General features: G+C 40.9%; 1 protein-coding gene across 1 annotated transcript in view; it reads left to right on the top strand.

The window, feature by feature from the left end:
- Positions 1–2,253: 2,253 nt before the first annotated feature.
- LOC122810003 (germ cell-specific gene 1-like protein) overlaps positions 2,254–19,262 on the top strand; it is a 236,366-nt gene continuing 219,357 nt past the window's right edge. Inside the window, exon 1 of the mRNA XM_044081552.1 lies at positions 2,254–3,060. Within this exon, the coding sequence (XP_043937487.1) occupies positions 2,757–3,060 (304 nt within the window). The 5' untranslated portion in view covers positions 2,254–2,756. The remainder of the gene's footprint in view (positions 3,061–19,262) is intronic.

The following is a 19,262-nucleotide window of genomic DNA, read 5'->3' as shown; positions in this document are numbered from 1 at the left end:
TCAACTGTCCTGCAATAAACCAACTCACAAGATTTCATTTTAACTTGAAAGACCTCAGAGAAAACATGAGAAACTCATAAAACTATAGGCAAATGGGATAATTCCATGCCAGGAGTATGAAATTACTATAATGGGGCTATAAACAGAATACATAGTGGTGTGCAGTGCTGTACGTGGTGCAGCAGGTCCAAACCTAGGTGAAACAAGGGCAAAATGCAAGCAACATGCTGTTATTTCATCAGGACTCCCAACAACCTCAGTACACTACAGCTCAGGGCTATAATGTTCTGGCCCATGGAGCTAAGATCCATATCTTGTAGGCAAATGACCACCTAAAGGGGTGAGTTCCATTCAGCAACAAGGGAATAACAGACATACAATTAATAAGAAAACCTCAGGATAAACAGCAGCTAGTTCAGGCGGACAGGAGTAGAACTGTTTATTCTCTCACCATGATTAGGAACCATAACTACCAGGCCCAGATTCAGCAGCAGTAAACCCCAAGTCACACACCTGCTGTCTCATCCAAATCTAGATAAAATAAGTGCAGAAAACAGTAAAATCCATTTAGTGGTTACTCAGGTTAAACAAGATCAATACACAAACAAAGTGCAGTTAGAACAACAGGACCCCAACAAGCTCATTTGCAGTTAAGTACAATGAAGTGGCCAAATCATCAAACCACACCCATCATGGGTGCACCCTGCATTACTCACCCTCAAATATGAGTTCTTAATAAATTATTACTTATTTCATTCATACACTAAATGCATTATAGTTTCAAGCCTAAGCGACTTGCACAAATCCCATCTTTAATATGCCATACTCTAAATTTATATCTATTCTCTCCATACTAAGTTTCTGAGTATACTTTTTGATTACTCTTATGTTTTTCATTGTTCACAAAATTATGCATAGTCGATAACTGACTAGTTGTGCCTGATATATATTATATTTAAGTCTATCTAACGGTTGCTCATAGAACTATTCCCCAGAACTGTACTGAAAATGGCCACTGCCCAGCTGATAATTTGCCCACAAAACGGTAAATAAATAATTACATAAATACATCCTTATAAATGTAAACAAATAAAAATAATTGTCCATAAGTTATACATGTTGCAAATATGATCGATGTTATGAATGAATGCACATCTTGAGAATTGTTTTGTCTACAATTTTACGCTGTAATGGGCACTTCATGGCTGACTCCTTCAAAGTTGCCCATATTTCTTGCAGTATGGTGTTTGTGGTAGCAGTATAACAGAATAATGGTATTAAAGTTTAACACAAATAAGGTGGTAGGAAGACAGGTCCACACCATAAAAAGTGACATGTCTATCATGTTCATGTCAGACAGATCTGTTGCTTGTCAGATATAAGTAAATGAACATAGCAACTGCTTCATGTAATGGGCACTTCATGGCTGACTCCTTCAAAGTTGCCCATATTTCTTGCAGTATGGTGTTTGTGGTAGCAGTATAACAGAATACTGGTATTAAAGTTTAACACAAATAAGGTGGTAGGAAGACAGGTCCACACCATAAAAAGTGACATGTCTATCATGTTCATGTCAGACAGATCTGTTGCTTGTCAGATATATACCTGCCAGTTTTCACATAATCAAGCAAATTGATGTCGCTGTCCGGAGAACCATATTTTGTTGTGTCAGGGTGTTAGGTTACAGAGACTTGGCATAACTGGCAAATTTCTGTAATATAGTTTGTGTAAGGCACACACTGTACAATGGACACAAGCAATGAAGTAATGGATTTGTGGCAGTTTTAACTTTGTGGCCTCCACACTTTTATTCCCTTTGTTACAACTGTATGAATTATTATAGCATATAAGGCAAATACTGATAACTGTTTTGTTATATGAAATAAGAAAATACGCATACACACATACACAAGTACGCACCCACACCCACAAGTATACATGATCCTGCTTAAGCATCTGTTTTTAGTTTTTCCTTCTACAAACAGGAGCTCAAGAAATAATCTTTCTAAAATAGTCTAGGCACTAGCAGTCACCATAATTACAGTTTCTGAAAGCCAACAGATTGCCCAAGTTTGAACGGATGAAAACACAGATCATTATAAGATCTCTGTCAGTCTTTAAGAGTAATCTCTAAAACTTGGCTGCACTCCCTGTCTGTGTTAATGAATTCATTTTATGAAGTTCTTTTGAGATCAACTTTTCAGTGATGGTTGCAGAGGAAAATGCCCAGCCCTTCCTGCAACAAACACCATTTCCAGTCCAAAAAACTCTGCTAAGGTACACACAACTTCAGCTACTGGAAGAAAGCATGAAGTGCTTCAAATCTTGCAGTGGGATTGCCTCAGAAGACTAATTTCAATCAAATCAGACAACTACCTGAAATTAACTGCACATCTGTCTTCTGTTAGACTAGAACAGCCAGCCTCTCCTGAAATGGTTCTAAATGAATACGAATGATGGCAGCTTATGCTGCAGCAGGTACTCTTGCCTTTATAATAGCACATCTTCTCCGACAAGTGATTAGTCTGGCTATAGAAACTATAGAGAAGCCGATTCAGCAAAAACATACAATAAATTGGACACAGATCTATTCGCCAGCCACAGCACAGTAATGCAGTTAATATACAAGATGTGCACAGTTACTTGGGAGTCCTACTTCTTTTTATATAGCAAACAAGTGTAGCAATTTGAATGATCTAAAAGCCGTTGCAGAGACAGAGGTGAAAGTCAGCGTGCACTTACATGATCACGCCAACATGAGGACACTGAACAGATGCTCTAGGTCAACACTGTCTGTAGTCCTGAACTCCTTGGCACTTTGCTTTTCAGTTTCAGCCTTCTGCACTAACTACTGGTGTGAGGGAACCCACAAGGTGGTCAAACCACCTTGCATGTCTGCAATGAGGAATAAGAAGTGTATAATTAACAATGTCACCACAGAAGGGAATGGAACAGGTAACTATAATGCAGTGCAATACATCTGGGAGACTGGGGATGATAAATATACATTTCGATACTTCCATACTGGATTTTGGCTATCATGCGAGGACCATCAAGGAGGTAAGAAGTAAAAATATGCAACAAAGATACTTTAAAATAGTGTGATCAAATAATTATTTTCCCAGTGACGTCTTCATATTCAGTTGATAACATCAAAGATGTATTCAGTTTTTAGGGCTAAGATGACATAACTTTTAATTCATTTATTTCCAACTAGTAATGAGCTATAATGTTGCTATGTGACTGGTTATGAAGGAAATAGGAATAAGGCAGCCTTCCTACTGCCCGACATGGATGCAAAAAAGACAAACATTGTCACTAGAATGAGGTACACACCAAAAACAAATAAAGAAATCTAAATAGGAATAAAAAAACAAACGGCCACAAACAACACATTTCCTTAAGATAGCCTCGAACTTAATTCTTTCTGTCACAGAAATCTGTGCACAAATTTGCATCTGCTACCTATAGATTTCATCTCTCCTTGTATTTTCTTTTAACTTTCTGCAAGCAAGACAAGGTCATCTCAGTATAACTGCTTGTTTTCAGACATGACACAGTCCTACTGAGTTTTTTAATGATTTGTTTACAGACACAAACTATACAAAGAGAAGGGAAGGTTCGCCTCTTATACATCACTCAATAAAATGATATACCATATGACACCAATGCCATGATCAGAGCTGTTCTTCATATTCCTCTTATCTTCTCAATAAGTCTGGACATAAGCACAAAAAATAGTACCATTAAGTGTATTAGTAATGGCTCATTGACATTTATTTCTCTGTACTTATTCGTTTACAGACTCCTCCATGGATATCTATGTCTAGCCTTTCATGCTATGCAAGATAAAGCCCTATTTGATCTCCTACCCCTTTGTAAAATTAATGGTACAACAAATACTTGTTTAAAGGAACTAAAGCTTTATCTGCAGATAAATAAGGCGCATTGGGACAAACTTCCACTATACAGCAAGAAGAGTAGCACCTTTGCCACCTTTAAGTTAAACCTAAATAATTGTATAGGTAGCCTTAAATTGTCTTGCACTCTGTTTTGTCTTACCCTCCTTGAGGATAGAGGGAAATTTTCAATAGTTTTTTTTTTTTGCTAGGGTTACAATGGTCTGCAGACCAAGTGCGTAGGACTTACTTATGGAGGCATGAAACTATTTATCTATGAGAAGGGCCCAAGGGCTAATGACAGAAATATATGACATTAAAACTAATAACTATATATGGCATTTATCAAGATATACATGCCTAGAACTATTGCTAGGTATATTTTAATAGTTATGTTTATATATATGTATTTATTTAAATTGATAGCTAGGTTCTAGGCGTGTAGTACCGGAGACTATTAAAGAGCCTAGCACAAATTCCCAAATGCCCCAAAGCACTATCTGGTTAAGTGGCTTCCTCAAGCTGTAGGCAGATGAAGGTGGATAGATTCAAATCCTGTAACACTGGAACAGGATACATCTCATTAAGAAGCCCTCTGAACTTAATGCCTCACAACAAATTTTTACATGTGGCTACAGCAGCATTGCACTAACAAAAGGTGTGTTACCAGACTTTTTTTTCCACATATAAGTGTTTGTTTGCATGCTACACTGTAGTGGCATAGCAAAGCAGCTGTTTTTTTAAATATGAGACATCTAACCAACTCCTAGAAAAAAAGTCTTTACTCCAGTCATTGGATTAGGATGACATACCAGTCTTCCCATATATTATATAACAACAGGGGTTACTGTCCTTCCTTTCACTTCATAGCTCCTATTGACAGGTGTAAATACATTAACATCTGTTATATCAGCTTGTACCTGGCCACTGGTTGTAGAATGCTGTACAGCAAATGTGTAACACTAACACTAGCAAAAGTATAAACATTGGCAGGACAACAGATACCCTTATCAATAAGTATTCTAAAATGGTATACTGAGCCTAGATTCAAAATAATGAGAACTGCCAAATTAAAATGTTGTGTTAGCCACATTAAATGCCACACTCATAGCTGGTAATTCTTAATGTTTTTTCCCCTAGGATTTCAGCATATTTTGTTTTAATGATGATCTTCTATTTCCAAAGTGTAGTGACGTTTGACAGCTAACTTAAATATACAGCAAAACTGCAGTTTTAAATGAAGAAAATGTGCTTGAATTTGAAAGTTGACTAGCATTCTTAAAATAGTCTGAATCAATGTTATTTATTTAAATTTTTTTACCTGAAGTAGAGCACTGATCACAACGGAACAATTTCAGTCCCACACAGGCAAAGCTGCAGAATACGAGAGAAAATAAATATAATTTTAAAATAGAGTATAAGAAAAATATAACACATAACACAGAGATACCATTACACTACATACTGTAGTGGGCATATATATCCATTTGCAAATATATACAATTATCAAAGGTTATTTAAGGTTAAGTCTGCATGGCACATCATTTGCATACAGCAACTTTGTTGACCTGTCCCCTCCAACCTGTTTGCTAATGTAGTCCATCACCAGTATGAACAGCAGTGGGCTTAGAGCTGAACCCTGATGTACACCCACTCCCACTGGGAACCCATCTGTGTGTCCACACACATAACATACTTGATTTATTGAGTTCTTGTACATAGTCTGCACTAATGTTTCTGGGGCTTCAAACCACTGCAGTGCTGCCCAAATCAACTTTCTTGGGACCTTGTCATATGCTTTCTACAAGTCTAGGAATGCCCAGTTGGATTCTTTCCTCATCTCTAGTTTCTTCAATGTGTCACACTACAAAGATCAGGTCAGTTGTGCTGCATCCTGATCCGAATCCAAACTGCACATCTCCCATCTTACATTCTACTACTCTGCATATCCATTTATCAGTCACCCTCTCCAGAACTTTCATGCAGTGTGGTAGGAGTTTGATGCCTCTATACTGCCCACAGTTGTGGATGTCCCCTTTGTTCTTGTACACTGGCATGACTATGCTTATTCTCCAGTCATCTTGGATACACCATTCTCTCTACACTGCTATGAATACCCTCAGTAGCCATTTCTCCTCTATCTCACTCAGCATCTGAACGTGCTGCTTTCCCTGCCTTAATTTTCCTTAGTGCTATTCGTAATTATTCTATGGTGGGTTCTTCTTCTTCGCTCATTGTAGGCTGTGTCTGGGGCAGTACAAAGCTGCTGGAAGTACTCTTTACATCTGCCTTAGATATCCTGTGGACTGGTGAGCAGGTTGTTGCTGGCATCCCTTATGAAGAGTGTCTGACTATTGCCTTTCTGTCTTTGCCTTGCAACCTGATATAGTTTCTTTCTGCCACTTACTGGGTCACTTTCCAGAAGCTGGTAGAATGCGTCAGATGCCATATTCTTTGCTATTGCAACTCCTTTCTTAGCTTCTTTGTTAGCCAACCAGTATTCCTTCCTAGCCTGGTCGGCCTTTTCTATTTCCCACTTTTTCCTGTACTCCTTCTTTGCTTTGGTGACTTTCTGGACTTCTGCATTCACACCACCACCACCAGCTTTCCTTATGTGCCGTATTTCCATTCCTGGCATGGCCACATATCTGTTCTGTAGTCCTCACACATGCTGTTTTGAGGGGCTACCATTCTTCTTCATCTCCACCTATTTCCTCCTCTTCTTGGGATGCTAGACCCCTGAGTAATTCCTTGAACTGTTTGATTTTCTCATCTGGTCTCTGCTGAGGCTTAGAGCCTTCTCTAACCCCTACTTGCAGCTGATTGTGGCAACCAGTGGTTTATGCTGTGGGCTGACCATTTCACTGGTGATGACTATGCAACCATTCATTCTAACCCAGCGCCTTTTCCTTACTAGGAGGAAGTCTACCGAAGTCTATCTGAGTTGCACGTTGGCCGGTCTTGTATGTGATCTTGTGACTTTTTTGTTTCTGAGCCATGTGTTGGCAAGTCTAGAATGGCCTCTTCTTCTTTATTCCTGTTGCTCTAACCATTGTGTGTTGTCTGTCCCAATATGTGCATTCAGTCACCCATCAACCCTGCTGGGGGCATAGGCTGAAATCAGGAATACTGTCCTATCATTTCACATCACACTGGAGACTGACTGCCATGAGTCATTAATTCTGATGATATCCCACATTGCCTTCTGAAGCTTCTCTTTCACCACAATTCCCACATCACTTCTAGCCTGTCTGACGCATCCTGTCAGTGAACCTACATTAAGTGTAGCAATTTTCAGTTCGTGTTTGGCAGCAGAGCTATGCTGGGCAACTAGACACCAGCCAGCCAATAGCTTATTGACCCAGGGCTGCTGGGCTTTATGGCAGGTGGGCACATACTAGGGGCACACACTGACCAATAGGGCACATACAGCCTCCCACCATTACATGGGTCCCTGGTGAGTAGGCCAGGTGTCAACATGACTAAATCACCTAGAGCCATTGCTGCTGCCCACAGCTCCATTCATTGGCGAGTTTTAGATGGAAACACTCAGCATGTTTTTTGGAGGTGGGTGGAACCCCACAGAGAAACAGGGAGAGCATGCAAACTCCAAAAAGACATTGGTCGGGGGTCAGGATCGAACCTTATACCTTGTGCATGGGAGGCAAAGACCTTAACCATTATGCCAACTGATCTGTCACAGTACATATACTAATTAATACTCTAAAATCTAATGAAGCCATACAAATACTATTCACATTTTTATACTCACATGAGAATTCCAGCAGCATACCTCTCAATACAGATTTTCACAGAATGCCCAGATTTTTGGCTCATATTTTTGGCCTGCTCCTCTTTTTTCCTGTCAAATCACTGGAATGATCTCAGGATTGAAGTCACTAAATAATGACATACATTTGAGTTTCAGACTTCAAATCCTTCAGAAAATGTATATTTAAACAAATCCTGTTACTCTAGCAACTTTCTAAGTTTATAAAGAGCAATATTTAAAATATGTCCCTATTTATACCCCAATTTTGTCAAGCTTTGTCCAGATTTTTTGCATTTGCAAGCTGAAAGGTATGGAGCAGCCATACTGGCTTTGTCTGGTCATATTGGCTGCTAATCAAACCACATCAGCTTTGGATAAACTTATCATTACCTGCACCTAAACATGGTTCATTATTTAAGTAGGCTACAGACACTGACACTGACCTTTCCAAATCTAACCCCCTGTATACACAGTCAAAGAACAATACTGGAGTTGCTATACATCACCTTCCATTTGTGATCCCAAACCACCTTAGTCCATTTGCAGTAGTGATTTCCAAGTATTCTAAAATGCCTTCCTATTGAAGTGATTACATGATTTTCCCAGAACTGAATATTGACTAAAACGTTGATAATGAACAGCCATTGTCTTCATTCTTCCAAGCTCTGCTTATTAAAGGATTTTCTCTCCTCTCCTCTAGTCTTCAGGAAGCTTGTATTACGCCCACAGTTTCTTAAAAAATGGTTTGTATGTGGTTTTATCAGCATTTGATGTTCTTTTCAAAAATTCTACAGCAAATCTTATATTGCTCCATAACTTTGCTTATCATTAATTTTAGCATTTCTTTCACAACTTATTCTTCATTAAAAGGAATTGAATCAAAACTCTTAGCCCTAGTTCTTCTGCTAGCCAGTGCTGCTGAATTGCTATTCTTTTGCCGTATTTTTTTCTATTTTTTTTTTGTCTCCCCTCTTCCCACCAATCAGATCATACTTGAGCCCATTCTTTCCCAGGCAGAGTGAGATCACCCTACAAGGGTAGGTTTGGCATAGTGGTTAAGGTATTTACCTTATAAGGACAAGGTTCAGGGTTTGATTCTGACCACAGGTCATTGGCTAGGCTTAAAATGGTCCTTCAGGACAAGTAGCCTAATATACATCTATGAACCTATGTGTCATGGTGAGAGCCTGTATGAAGTGAAGTACATCATCCAGGCAGACATTGGGGAGATTTTGTGTTCTCTCTAGTAGCGTGGCATTGAGAGCCTTTTTTCTTGTTATGTGCCTAACCCCACCCCTAGATGGTGATATACACAGCTGTGTCACTGCAGGGGCTGCATAATGCTCCCCCAATCCACGCATGCCCTATCCCTCAAATTCAAAGTTATGGACATACTGTCCTCTGCTTGAACAGCCATAGTGTAAGCCCTGCCCAGACTAGCACCTGCTTTTGGTAGCTTGTAAATCCATCACCTAACACCACTGGAGTGGCAGGCAAAGACAGTTGGGAAATACCTCCGTCACTTCCCAGGATAGGCTCTGCCCAATCCTCCCTGCTAGCCCATCAGCCGCAGAGACATTAATCAATCCTAGGTTACTTGAGTCATAGTCGGGGCTTTATTCCTCTATGCCATGGGGCTGGCTGCTATTCTTTTACTTTATGCACACTAAGCATAAAGATTTCATTAGTATCCCTGCTTTTTTTTGTCCTGCTCTATGATCCCTATCCATGTCATGTAACATTCTTTGTTGTCTGTTATGGAGTCCTAAAAGTATATATTAGTCTGGACTTCTCTACCCCTTCCTCTACTTGAATCTTTGCTTTTCTGGTTTATTACCTGGTTTCTGTTTTTTCCCAACTTCTTTATTAAATTTCCAAGAGGTTCTCCTGTTCGATTCTCGGCTGGAGTGACTTCTGTGTGGAGTCTGCATGTCCTCCCTGCGGTCGAGTGGTCTCCGAAAGACATGCGTGAATGGGCATGCCTTCGCTGAGGGCTGGGCATCGGGCTAGCAACTCAGCACCATAAAAATCGACTGCCAATCATTAGCAGACTGGAGTTCTGCTGTGGCGACCCCTAACCGGGAAAAGCCAAAAAGACAAATAACAAATGAAAAACATACAAAATGATATCACTTTAGTTGCAAGCAGTTTACATCACAGACACCATTGAAGCAACTATAGTTGTAAACATTATAAATCACTTATAAACCTTCCATTCATTGTCAGTTAAGCATTATGTAGTTCATTCAAATCCTGCCTCTTAAACTTTGTTCCTGCTCTGCATATGCTCTTCCTACAATTCACATTTATTTATATGTAGTTTGCTCCTTTCACTTTTCTAAAGATTCCAATTCCAGCTGTTTTATCTCTGTTACTATAATCACTACTTCTAGCAAAGTTGGCCTAGACTTTGATTTCCATTTTCAAGTAATTGCTTTTTCTTATCCTTTGTGTGGGCCTTAGCTTTCCTGCCTTTCCTTTGTCCTTTTGCTTTCATCAGTGCTGTTCTATGTCCATGTCCTTCTGTATTTTGATTAATTTCTTAAATACTATATTTTCTATAACCTTTGCTGTAGTTTAATTTAAGAACCATTTTGTTGTATATTTGCTGCACACAAAGATACAATTTTTTTCTTATGAATCATTTTGAATTCATTTGTTAAAGCTTTCCTGAAGCACTGCCCCATTCTGTCCAAGTGTGTTCTTCTGAAGTCCAGCACACAGAAATTCAACTCATTGCAAATTTAGTTAAGTTGATGGAGAAGCTCCCAGTTTGGAGATTTTTTGTCCCTTTGCTGTCCACTTAATAATTTTAAATTGTTTCTCCTTCACCATTTGAGAATACCAGGTCAAATATTGTTTTTCCTCGAGAAGAGACTAGTACCACCTGTCTGAGGCCTACTTTTTGTAAAGCCTCAAGCATGAGTCTACCCACTGATGTGGCTGCAAATAAGTTCTAATAGTAGCATCTGGAATGTTACTTTAAGAAAGCTCCCATTATCAAATCACTCCCTCTTCTTTGCTGTTTATGTTTTTCTTATGTGTTTTGTTCTCATAAGGAGGAAGTTATTGTACATTTTCTGTGTGAAATATATTGCCAATTTCAGGATCTGTTATGAAGCACAGTGCCCCATCTCATCTATGATTAGTCATGTGTTCTTTGTTTTAATCCCTTACTCTTTATAATGAGTGTAGTATTCGGGCAGGTAATGTTGTTATTGTGCTGTGGGGGGCGCTATGGGGAATTAACAACATGTAGTGTTGGTTCTGTATTCTCTGGTGTCTCGTTGGTTCCGATGTAGTATGGCTAGGGAGTTGTGAATATGTAACATGGGTGCGCACCTGGAGGTTCTGAATAAAGAAAGGCCTTACAACTCCAGAACCGTGTGGTCTCCTTATTTACCAGGATATAACATATTGGCGACGAGGATGGGATGCCTCCGAGTCCGTTAAGAGTGAAAACGGCGGGGTGCAGTTAATGTCGGATGACGAAGAGACTGGGGCTGCCGGAGTTATGTCTGTTTCCATGTTAGGGTCGCTGGTTGCATACGACTGTCAGACACAGACCTGGGAGGAGTACTGTGAAGTATTGGAACATTTTTTTGAAGCAAACCAGATAATGGACGCGGGCCAGAAGCGAGCCATATTGCTGAGCTCGGTGGGCAGCAAGACGTACAGTCTGATGAGGAACTTATTGAGTCCTGATAAACCAGGGGATAAATCGTTCACGGAGTTGACGAGCTTGCTTCAGTCACATTATAACCCGAAGCCGAGTGAAATAGTCCAAAGGTTCAAGTTAAATTCAAGGACTAAACTAGCCATTGAAACGGTAACGGAGTATGTTGCAGTGCTGAGGGAGCTGGCGCAACACTGTAATTATGGTGACAGACTGACAGAAATGCTACGTGATAGGCTCGTATGTGGCATTGCAGATGACCGCATACAACGCAGATTATTAGCGGAGCCTGAGTTGTCGTTTGAAAAGGCCTTGAAGTTGGCACAGGCCATCGAGACAGCGAATAAAGACATTCGTGATTTACAACCAAGAGCAATCGAAGGGGTTGGGAGCAGGAGTGCTACCCCACTGCCAGTGCATAAAGTGGTCATGGAGCATAAATCACAAGGGAAGTCTGGTCAGTATGCCTGTTACAGGTGTGGCGGTGAACATTTGTCACGGAACTGTCGTTTCGTAAATGAAAAATGTCATGCTTGCGGAAAAAAGGGCCATGTGAAGAAGATGTGCAGGTCAACGCCCTCTAGGGACCAGCAGAGAAAGGGGGAGGAAAAGAACTGTATAACGGACAGGAAGGGAAACCGGAAAATAAAACGGCAGTATGCACACCATATGCGTGAAGGTACAGATCAACAAACCAGGGAAGAAGAGGAAGTGTTTACTATGTTTAACATGAAAGAGGCAAGGTTGGTAAGAGTCGATCCCATTACAACCCAGTTGGACTTAAATGGTAAAATGGTGCAGTTTGAAGTGGATACTGGATGTAGTGTGACAGTGCTGTCAAAGGCTGAGTATGGGAAGTTATGGCTAAAAGAAGCTCAGGAGCTGCAGGACTGTTCAGTGACTTTGAAAACATATACAGGTGAAACAGTTCCCACACTAGGGATGGCAAAAGTAACTGTAACACATAAAGACAAAGTCAAACAGTTGCCAGTCATGGTGGTGGCAGGTAATGGACCAAACCTGTTAGGCCGGGCGTGGCTAAAGGAGCTGGAAATGGGCTGTCTACAGCTCCATAAAGTAGAACAGCATAGGCTGACATTGCAAGAGGTGCTGGAGAACAACGAAGAAGTGTTCAAAGAGGAACTGGGTACCTGGAGGGGTCCACCAGCAAAGATACACGTCAAAGAAAATGCAACGCCAAGATTTTACAAACCCAGACCCGTACCATACGCAATGAAGAAGAAAGTGGAGACTGAGTTAGAGCGACTCACCAAGCAAGGTATAATTGAACCAGTAAAGTTTTCGGAATGGGCGGCACCCATTGTGCCAGTATTAAAGCCAGATGATACGGTACGCATATGTGGGGACTACAAGCTAACAGTGAACCAAGTTTCGAAGCTGGAGCAGTATCCAATACCAACGGTGGAGGATGTGTTTGAAAAGCTGTCGGGAGGTGAAAGGTTCGGCAAACTGGACCTCAGTCATGCATATCAACAAGTTGTGCTGGAGGAAGGGTCAAAGCCATATGTCACCCTTAACACACACAAAGGTTTGTTCCAAGTAAATCGTTTACCCTTTGGGGTTTCCTCTAGTCCAGCTATTTTCCAGAGAATAATGGAGGGACTGGTGGCAGGAATTCCGAAGGTGGCTGTGTATTTGGACGACATCCTGTTGACGGGTAGGAACAATTGCGAGCATCTGGAGACTCTGAATGAGGTGCTGAGGCGACTGCGAGAGACTGGTCTGCGGGTGAAGCGGAGTAAATGTGCTTTCATGGAAAAGGAAGCCGAGTTCCTGGGTTACAAGGTGGATGCATCGGGCCTACACCCTCTGCCAAACAAGGTAAAAGCCATCCAACAGGCACCTGCACCCACCAATGTTACAGAGCTGAAGGCCTACTTAGGCTTATTTAACTATTATAACAGGTTCCTACCAAATCTGTCAATGCTGTTAGCTCCTTTACATACACTATTAAGGAAGGAGACCCTGTGGACGTGGCAGGAGGAACAGGACAGAGCGTTTGAGCAGTCCAAGAAACTAATGCAGTCCTCAGAGGTTTTGGTGCACTACGATATTCATAAGGACTTAATTTTGTCATGTGATGCCTCACCTTATGGGTTAGGGGCCGTGTTGGCACACCGTATGCCAGATGGACAAGAAAGACCCATTGGGTTCATGTCACGAACCTTGACACCAGCGGAGTCCAACTATTCCCAGCTAGACGAAGAGGGTTTGGCTGTAATTTTTGGAATTAAGTGGTTCCACAAATACCTTTATGGCAGGAAGTTTACTGTTTGCACCGATCATAAGCCCTTGTTGTCACTGTTCAACGAGATGAAAGCCGTACCTCAGATGGTTTCTCCCCGCATTCAGAGATGGGCTGTAACATTGCGAGCTTATGAATATGAGATTGTTTATAAGCCCAGGAAACACCATAGCAATGTGGACGTGCTGAGCCGTCTGCTGCTACCGGGGCATCTCAAGCAAGAGGAAACGGAGGACCGAGTGTTGATGATGGAGGACATCACGTTGGTGTCAGCGAGGGAACTGAGTGAATGGACACGAAAAGACCCGGTGTTGGCTCGAGTGTTTCAGTGGGTCCAGCAAGGCTGGACAACACAACAACCTGATCCAGTTTTCCGGCCTTATGAGGTGAGGAAAACAGAGCTGAGTGTGCAAGATGGATGCGTGTTGTGGGGGGCAAGAGTGATAATTCCGCCCCCAGGAAGACGTGCACTTTTACAACAGCTGCACCAGGGTCATGTGGGCATCACCCGAATGAAGGCCTTAGCACGAAGTTATTTCTGGTGGCCAAAGTTGGACCACGACATTGAAGTCGCTGTGAAAGAGTGTAACATTTGTCAGCAACATCGCAACTTACCTGTGGCGGCACCACTACACCCATGGGAGTGGCCGAGTAGACCTTGGCAGAGACTTCATATAGACTATGCAGGACCTTTTATGGGGGCAATGTTTTTGATAATAATGGATGCTCATTCTAAATGGATGGATGCCTATCCAGTTAAAACAACCACTTCCACCACTACCATTGAATGCCTGAGGAAGAGTTTCAGTAGTCAAGGACTACCAGAGACTATTGTATCAGATAATGCTTCATGTTTCATGAGTGGAGAGTTCAAGGGTTTTCTGAAAAAAAATGGCATCGTACACGTCACATCAGCACCATACCATGCAGCTTCAAATGGCTGTGCTGAAAGGGCTGTCCAGACCTTTAAAGCAATGATGATAAAGGCTGGAGATGGAAGTATGGCAGCAAAAGTGTCAAGGGTATTATTCAGCTACCGCATTACACCCCAGTCTACCACCGGATTGTCACCTGCCGAGATGTTGCAAGGACGGAGATTAAGGTCAACATTGGATCTGGTGCATCCAAACATCCGAGCTAAGGTAGAGAGGACACAATGGCGGCAAAAAGAACATCAGGATCGACGACGGAGAGGGAGAAGTTTCCTGGTGGGAGATGCAGTGATGACTCGAAACTTCAGCTATGGACCTAAATGGATTCCAGGGTTCATTGTAAAGAGGACCGGTCCACTGTCGTACCAGGTGAGGTTGAATGGAGGTTTTGTGGTCAGGAGACATGTGGACCAGATTCTGTGGAGTGAACAGGAGAAGGACTTCATGGAACTGCAAGCCCCGGAAATACCGTTAGTTTCGGGAGAAGGGTTCACAGCGGAAGGAGGATCTCCGATCTTGGGGGCCGAGGAAGACCACCGGGACTTGGAAGGAGAGGTTCCCGAGGACCAAACCTTTCCAGGGATGGACACACCGGTACCAGAGGTGGTAACTGTGACACCGGAGTCACCTAGGGTGGTACCATTGCGCCGTTCTAAGCGTACACTAGTTAAACCTAGTTACTTGAAGGACTATCAGTGTTAAAAGTGTATGTATAGGTTAGAAGAACAACATAACTTGCTTGTATGGTAACCGTTTAATAACTTGCCGGTTATTTAGAAATTAAGTGACCGGAAGGATTGTTTTTTGACTTGCTCCCTCGTTTCTCTTATGTAAGGAGGCGTATGTTAATAGCTTAAGAGGGGAGGAATGTAGTATTCGGGCAGGTAATGTTGTTATTGTGCTGTGGGGGCGCTATGGGGAATTAACAACATATAGTGTTGGTTCTGTATTCTCTGGTGTCTCGTTGGTTCCGATGTAGTATGGCTAGGGAGTTGTGAATATGTAACATGGGTGCGCACCTGGAGGTTCTGAATAAAGAAAGGCCTTACAACTCCAGAACCGTGTGGTCTCCTTATTTACCAGGATATAACAATGAGGTTAAACATTCTAACATATTTTGCCCTACACTTCCTATTAACCAGTGTGTTTATACCCCATTGTTCTGTCTATGCTCTCTTTCTGCAGCTTTTCAATTATTATGACAGTGTTTTTATATAAAACCTACTAGCTATGTACATTTTTGCCTATCATATGGCTAAAGAAAATTTTCATTTAGTATTTTTTTTTTATCTTTGAATTTGTTCACTCAGCCATTCATATAGCAACATTTCATTTTTTTTTCCATTTCCCAATAATCCTGTTTAGGTAGCATTCCCATGATTTGAGTTTACATCAGTAGTTACTCTGATGCCTTGAGGGATTAGAATGAGATTTCCCTAATGTTCTTTTTGCTTCATCCCTTGACTTGTTGAAATGCTCACTGATTTACTTGTTTGTTAAAATATTACCCTGTTTCTTTGATAATGGAGGTTGTCATACCAGTAGTACAGGCATGGATCTCTGAAGGTGGATTCCCAGTTTGCAGTGAAGCCACTCTACATACAGTCCTACTTATCTTTGCTGTCACTGTATCTTAGAAAACTGAAGTACACCACTCAAAACATGACAATCTCAGATATAGTATAAAATCCCCATTTTCATTTTAGTTCTGAAATTCTGAGAGTTGTAATTGTGGTCCTCACACTATCAAAATATATTTTTCTAGGCTATCACAACCATGCAGTAATACTAATGGCAGATGCCCTACGGTGATCGCCTTAAAAAACTCCAGCTATACTCTGTCGCATATCGTCTACTCAGAGGCGATCTCTGCTTAACATACAAGGCCATGTCAAACCCAGAGCTGTTGGACATGCTACACTTAAAGAAATCCCAATCCCTCAGAGCTACACGCTCCAGGGATCTAAACCTTGTCATCACAATAAACAAAACATGCTGGAGGGATAGGTTCCTGACCCAGAGACTCCCCAGACTCTGGAATAGATTGCCCATACATGTCAAGCAGAGCGCCTCTTTGGACCTCTTCAAGAGGAACCTTGACGTTTGGATGGGAGAAAGGAAATTCACCCCAGGGATCACGTCAGTCGCCCTGCTAGACAGGGGTCCAGGAAAGTAAATAATGTGGGAAGAAATAGCCAGGGAATTGTTATGGCTAGGCTTGTACAGGCCCTAGGGCTGATAGCCTAGTACCAACCTATGGTACACCAGGTTATAATATATTGCAAAATGCTATGACTTTTAGCATGCTTTTTACAGTCTCTGTCAGTAAATGGTACATGTACTTGAAGCATGGTTATGTTATCTGGGTTTGCACAGTTAAGAGATACCTCAGATTTATTATGAATGGCATAAGTAATATTTCTATATTTATGTTGCTTATGTGAGGTACCTCAATGAGGAGCAGAGACCAAGAAAGCCTAACACCAACAGTTGCTATTAATGTAGTCCCAAAATGGAAAAGTTCACAGCCATATCTGCTTAATAAGTACTTATAATCCTGTCAGTTTGGAATCATTTGTGGCATGGATATATGTGTGTGCATGCATGTCTGTCATAGAAAATACCAGGCAACAGGGATGTGTGGCCATTTATGTCTTGCCACTACTCACCCTTAGACCATACCTCCTCTTTTCAAGGACAGATAGCCCAGTCATGCCAGAGATAAATTTGTGAATACCCATCCAATTGTCCAACTCCTTTTTAAAGAAACATATTGAGTCACATTGCTAGACCTGGAGTGGAAGTTTGTTCTAGAGAAGGGGTAGCAATTCCATGATGATTTTGTCTGTCTACCATGACATTTTTTTATTTGCCTAAGCAGGTTCAGATCTCTGGTCAAAGTGTTTCCTGAACCATTTGATTTGTGAAATATGAAAGAGGTCTTAGACAGCTGGATTCTCTATGGCTCAAAATACATATTACCCGTATGTGTTTATACTGAATACAGGGCCTTGCCTCCAGTCTCTCGTGGCAGCATAGGCCTTTTATGCACTTGAGCTTTTTTGTAAGGAACCTTTTGTGTCTCTCCAACTGCCTATTATGTCTATTAAGATACATCCCAAAAGGTGCATTGCTTTCTAAGATGAGCCTGACCAGAGTGGAATATAGAGGGGTAAGGACTTCTCTGGATCTAAAGGAGATACCCTTTGTGATCAGCTGTACCAGACAGAAGGATTTTCTAAGCACTGTTGCAACATAATGATCAAGGCAAAGAAGAACAGCATAGCTAGAGCAAGTTGAAGGGGGCCACTGACCTGGATGAGAAGTGTTGGGGAAAATGACTGTCCAATCCCAATTGCTCCTTCGTGTATACCAGTTTTTAAAATCTGGTATTGCATTTGTGGTCATACCTGAACATTTTAGCACTTTGTGGTCTGAATTTAGTAACTGCTTGCTCCATTGTACCAAGGAGTTTGCTACAGCTTAAAAGTATAAAAATAATCATTTTTTTTAATTGAAAGTAGAGTGTTGTAATGCTCTGTGTGGGGTATAAACTGAAGCAACTGGTTGCTGTAGTTTAACATTTGTAGCAAGCAGTTTACTACAGTTTAAAAGACAAAAAAAATGTTCTTTTTTTTTAAGTAAGATCTGAGTGCTGTAGCACTCCAAGGAGAGTAGAAACTGTAGCAACTGCTTATTACATTTGTAGCAAGCAGTTTGCTACATTTTAAAAGAGAAAAAAATATTGTTTCTTTTTTTAAAACAGAAAAAAATAGAATATTAATAATTATGATAATTATCTATTATGTAAATACTGCTGCATCTTCCTGTTATCAGGCCTTTCATATCATTTATGCTTGAACACTATGACTTTATTATGTCTGTTGAGTTTTTATTCTGACAAACTAATGTGCAGTTTTTCAAATTTTTTTCTTGAATGTTATGATTTGACTATGTCTGTTAAATTCTCATTCTTACAAACTAATTTGTTGCTTTCATACTTGTGCTTGAATGTTATGGCTTTATCATGTCTGTCTAGTTTTTCATTCTGTTAACCATATGTATCTGGAGCTTTTCTCTCCAGGCCTCTGCAGAAAATTGGTACCCCATAACCCAGTAAACAAATGCCAAATAAATAAACAAATAAAACTAAAACCTGCACACTGTAGCACTGGGCAGGATATTAAGTTTAGCAAGCAGTTTGTTACAATTTAAAAGAAAAACAAAGTATTTTATTTTATTTATTTATTTATTTTTACTAAAATGACAGGAAGGAGGGGTGGGAGGAGGTAGCAAAAATAAGACTCGGTTGGTTGGAGTTGGAGGGGTGGGCATGTAGTTTAGAAGGAGCACACTTTTTTTTTACTTGACGAGCTAAGGGGGGTAGGACGCTTATTTGTTGTACTGCCACAGGATGATGGTTGAGCCAGCTAAGCTTCTGCTTGCAACAACTTAATTTTGGAGCTGGGCTTTGTCTGTACCATATGCAGGGATGAGGGATTGTTTACAAAATGTGACACTATGACACTTTTTAGGATTTAATTTAAGCCCATTTTCTATACATCAGATATTAATATGTGTAAATTCAGTATGTAACTTCTGCATGTCAGAAGGGGACTTGAGGATGAAACCCAGTTAACAATCATCTTCAAACTTGGTTAACCAGAGCTCCGCATTTCTGATTTGGAGATCAGAGAAGAATATACTTAATAGTAAA

Source organism: Protopterus annectens, chromosome 1.part1 (assembly GCF_019279795.1).
Source record: "Protopterus annectens isolate FY-2018-M chromosome 1.part1, PAN1.0, whole genome shotgun sequence".
Lineage (NCBI taxonomy): Eukaryota > Metazoa > Chordata > Ceratodontiformes > Protopteridae > Protopterus > Protopterus annectens.
This window is presented reverse-complemented; position numbering and strand designations above follow the sequence as displayed.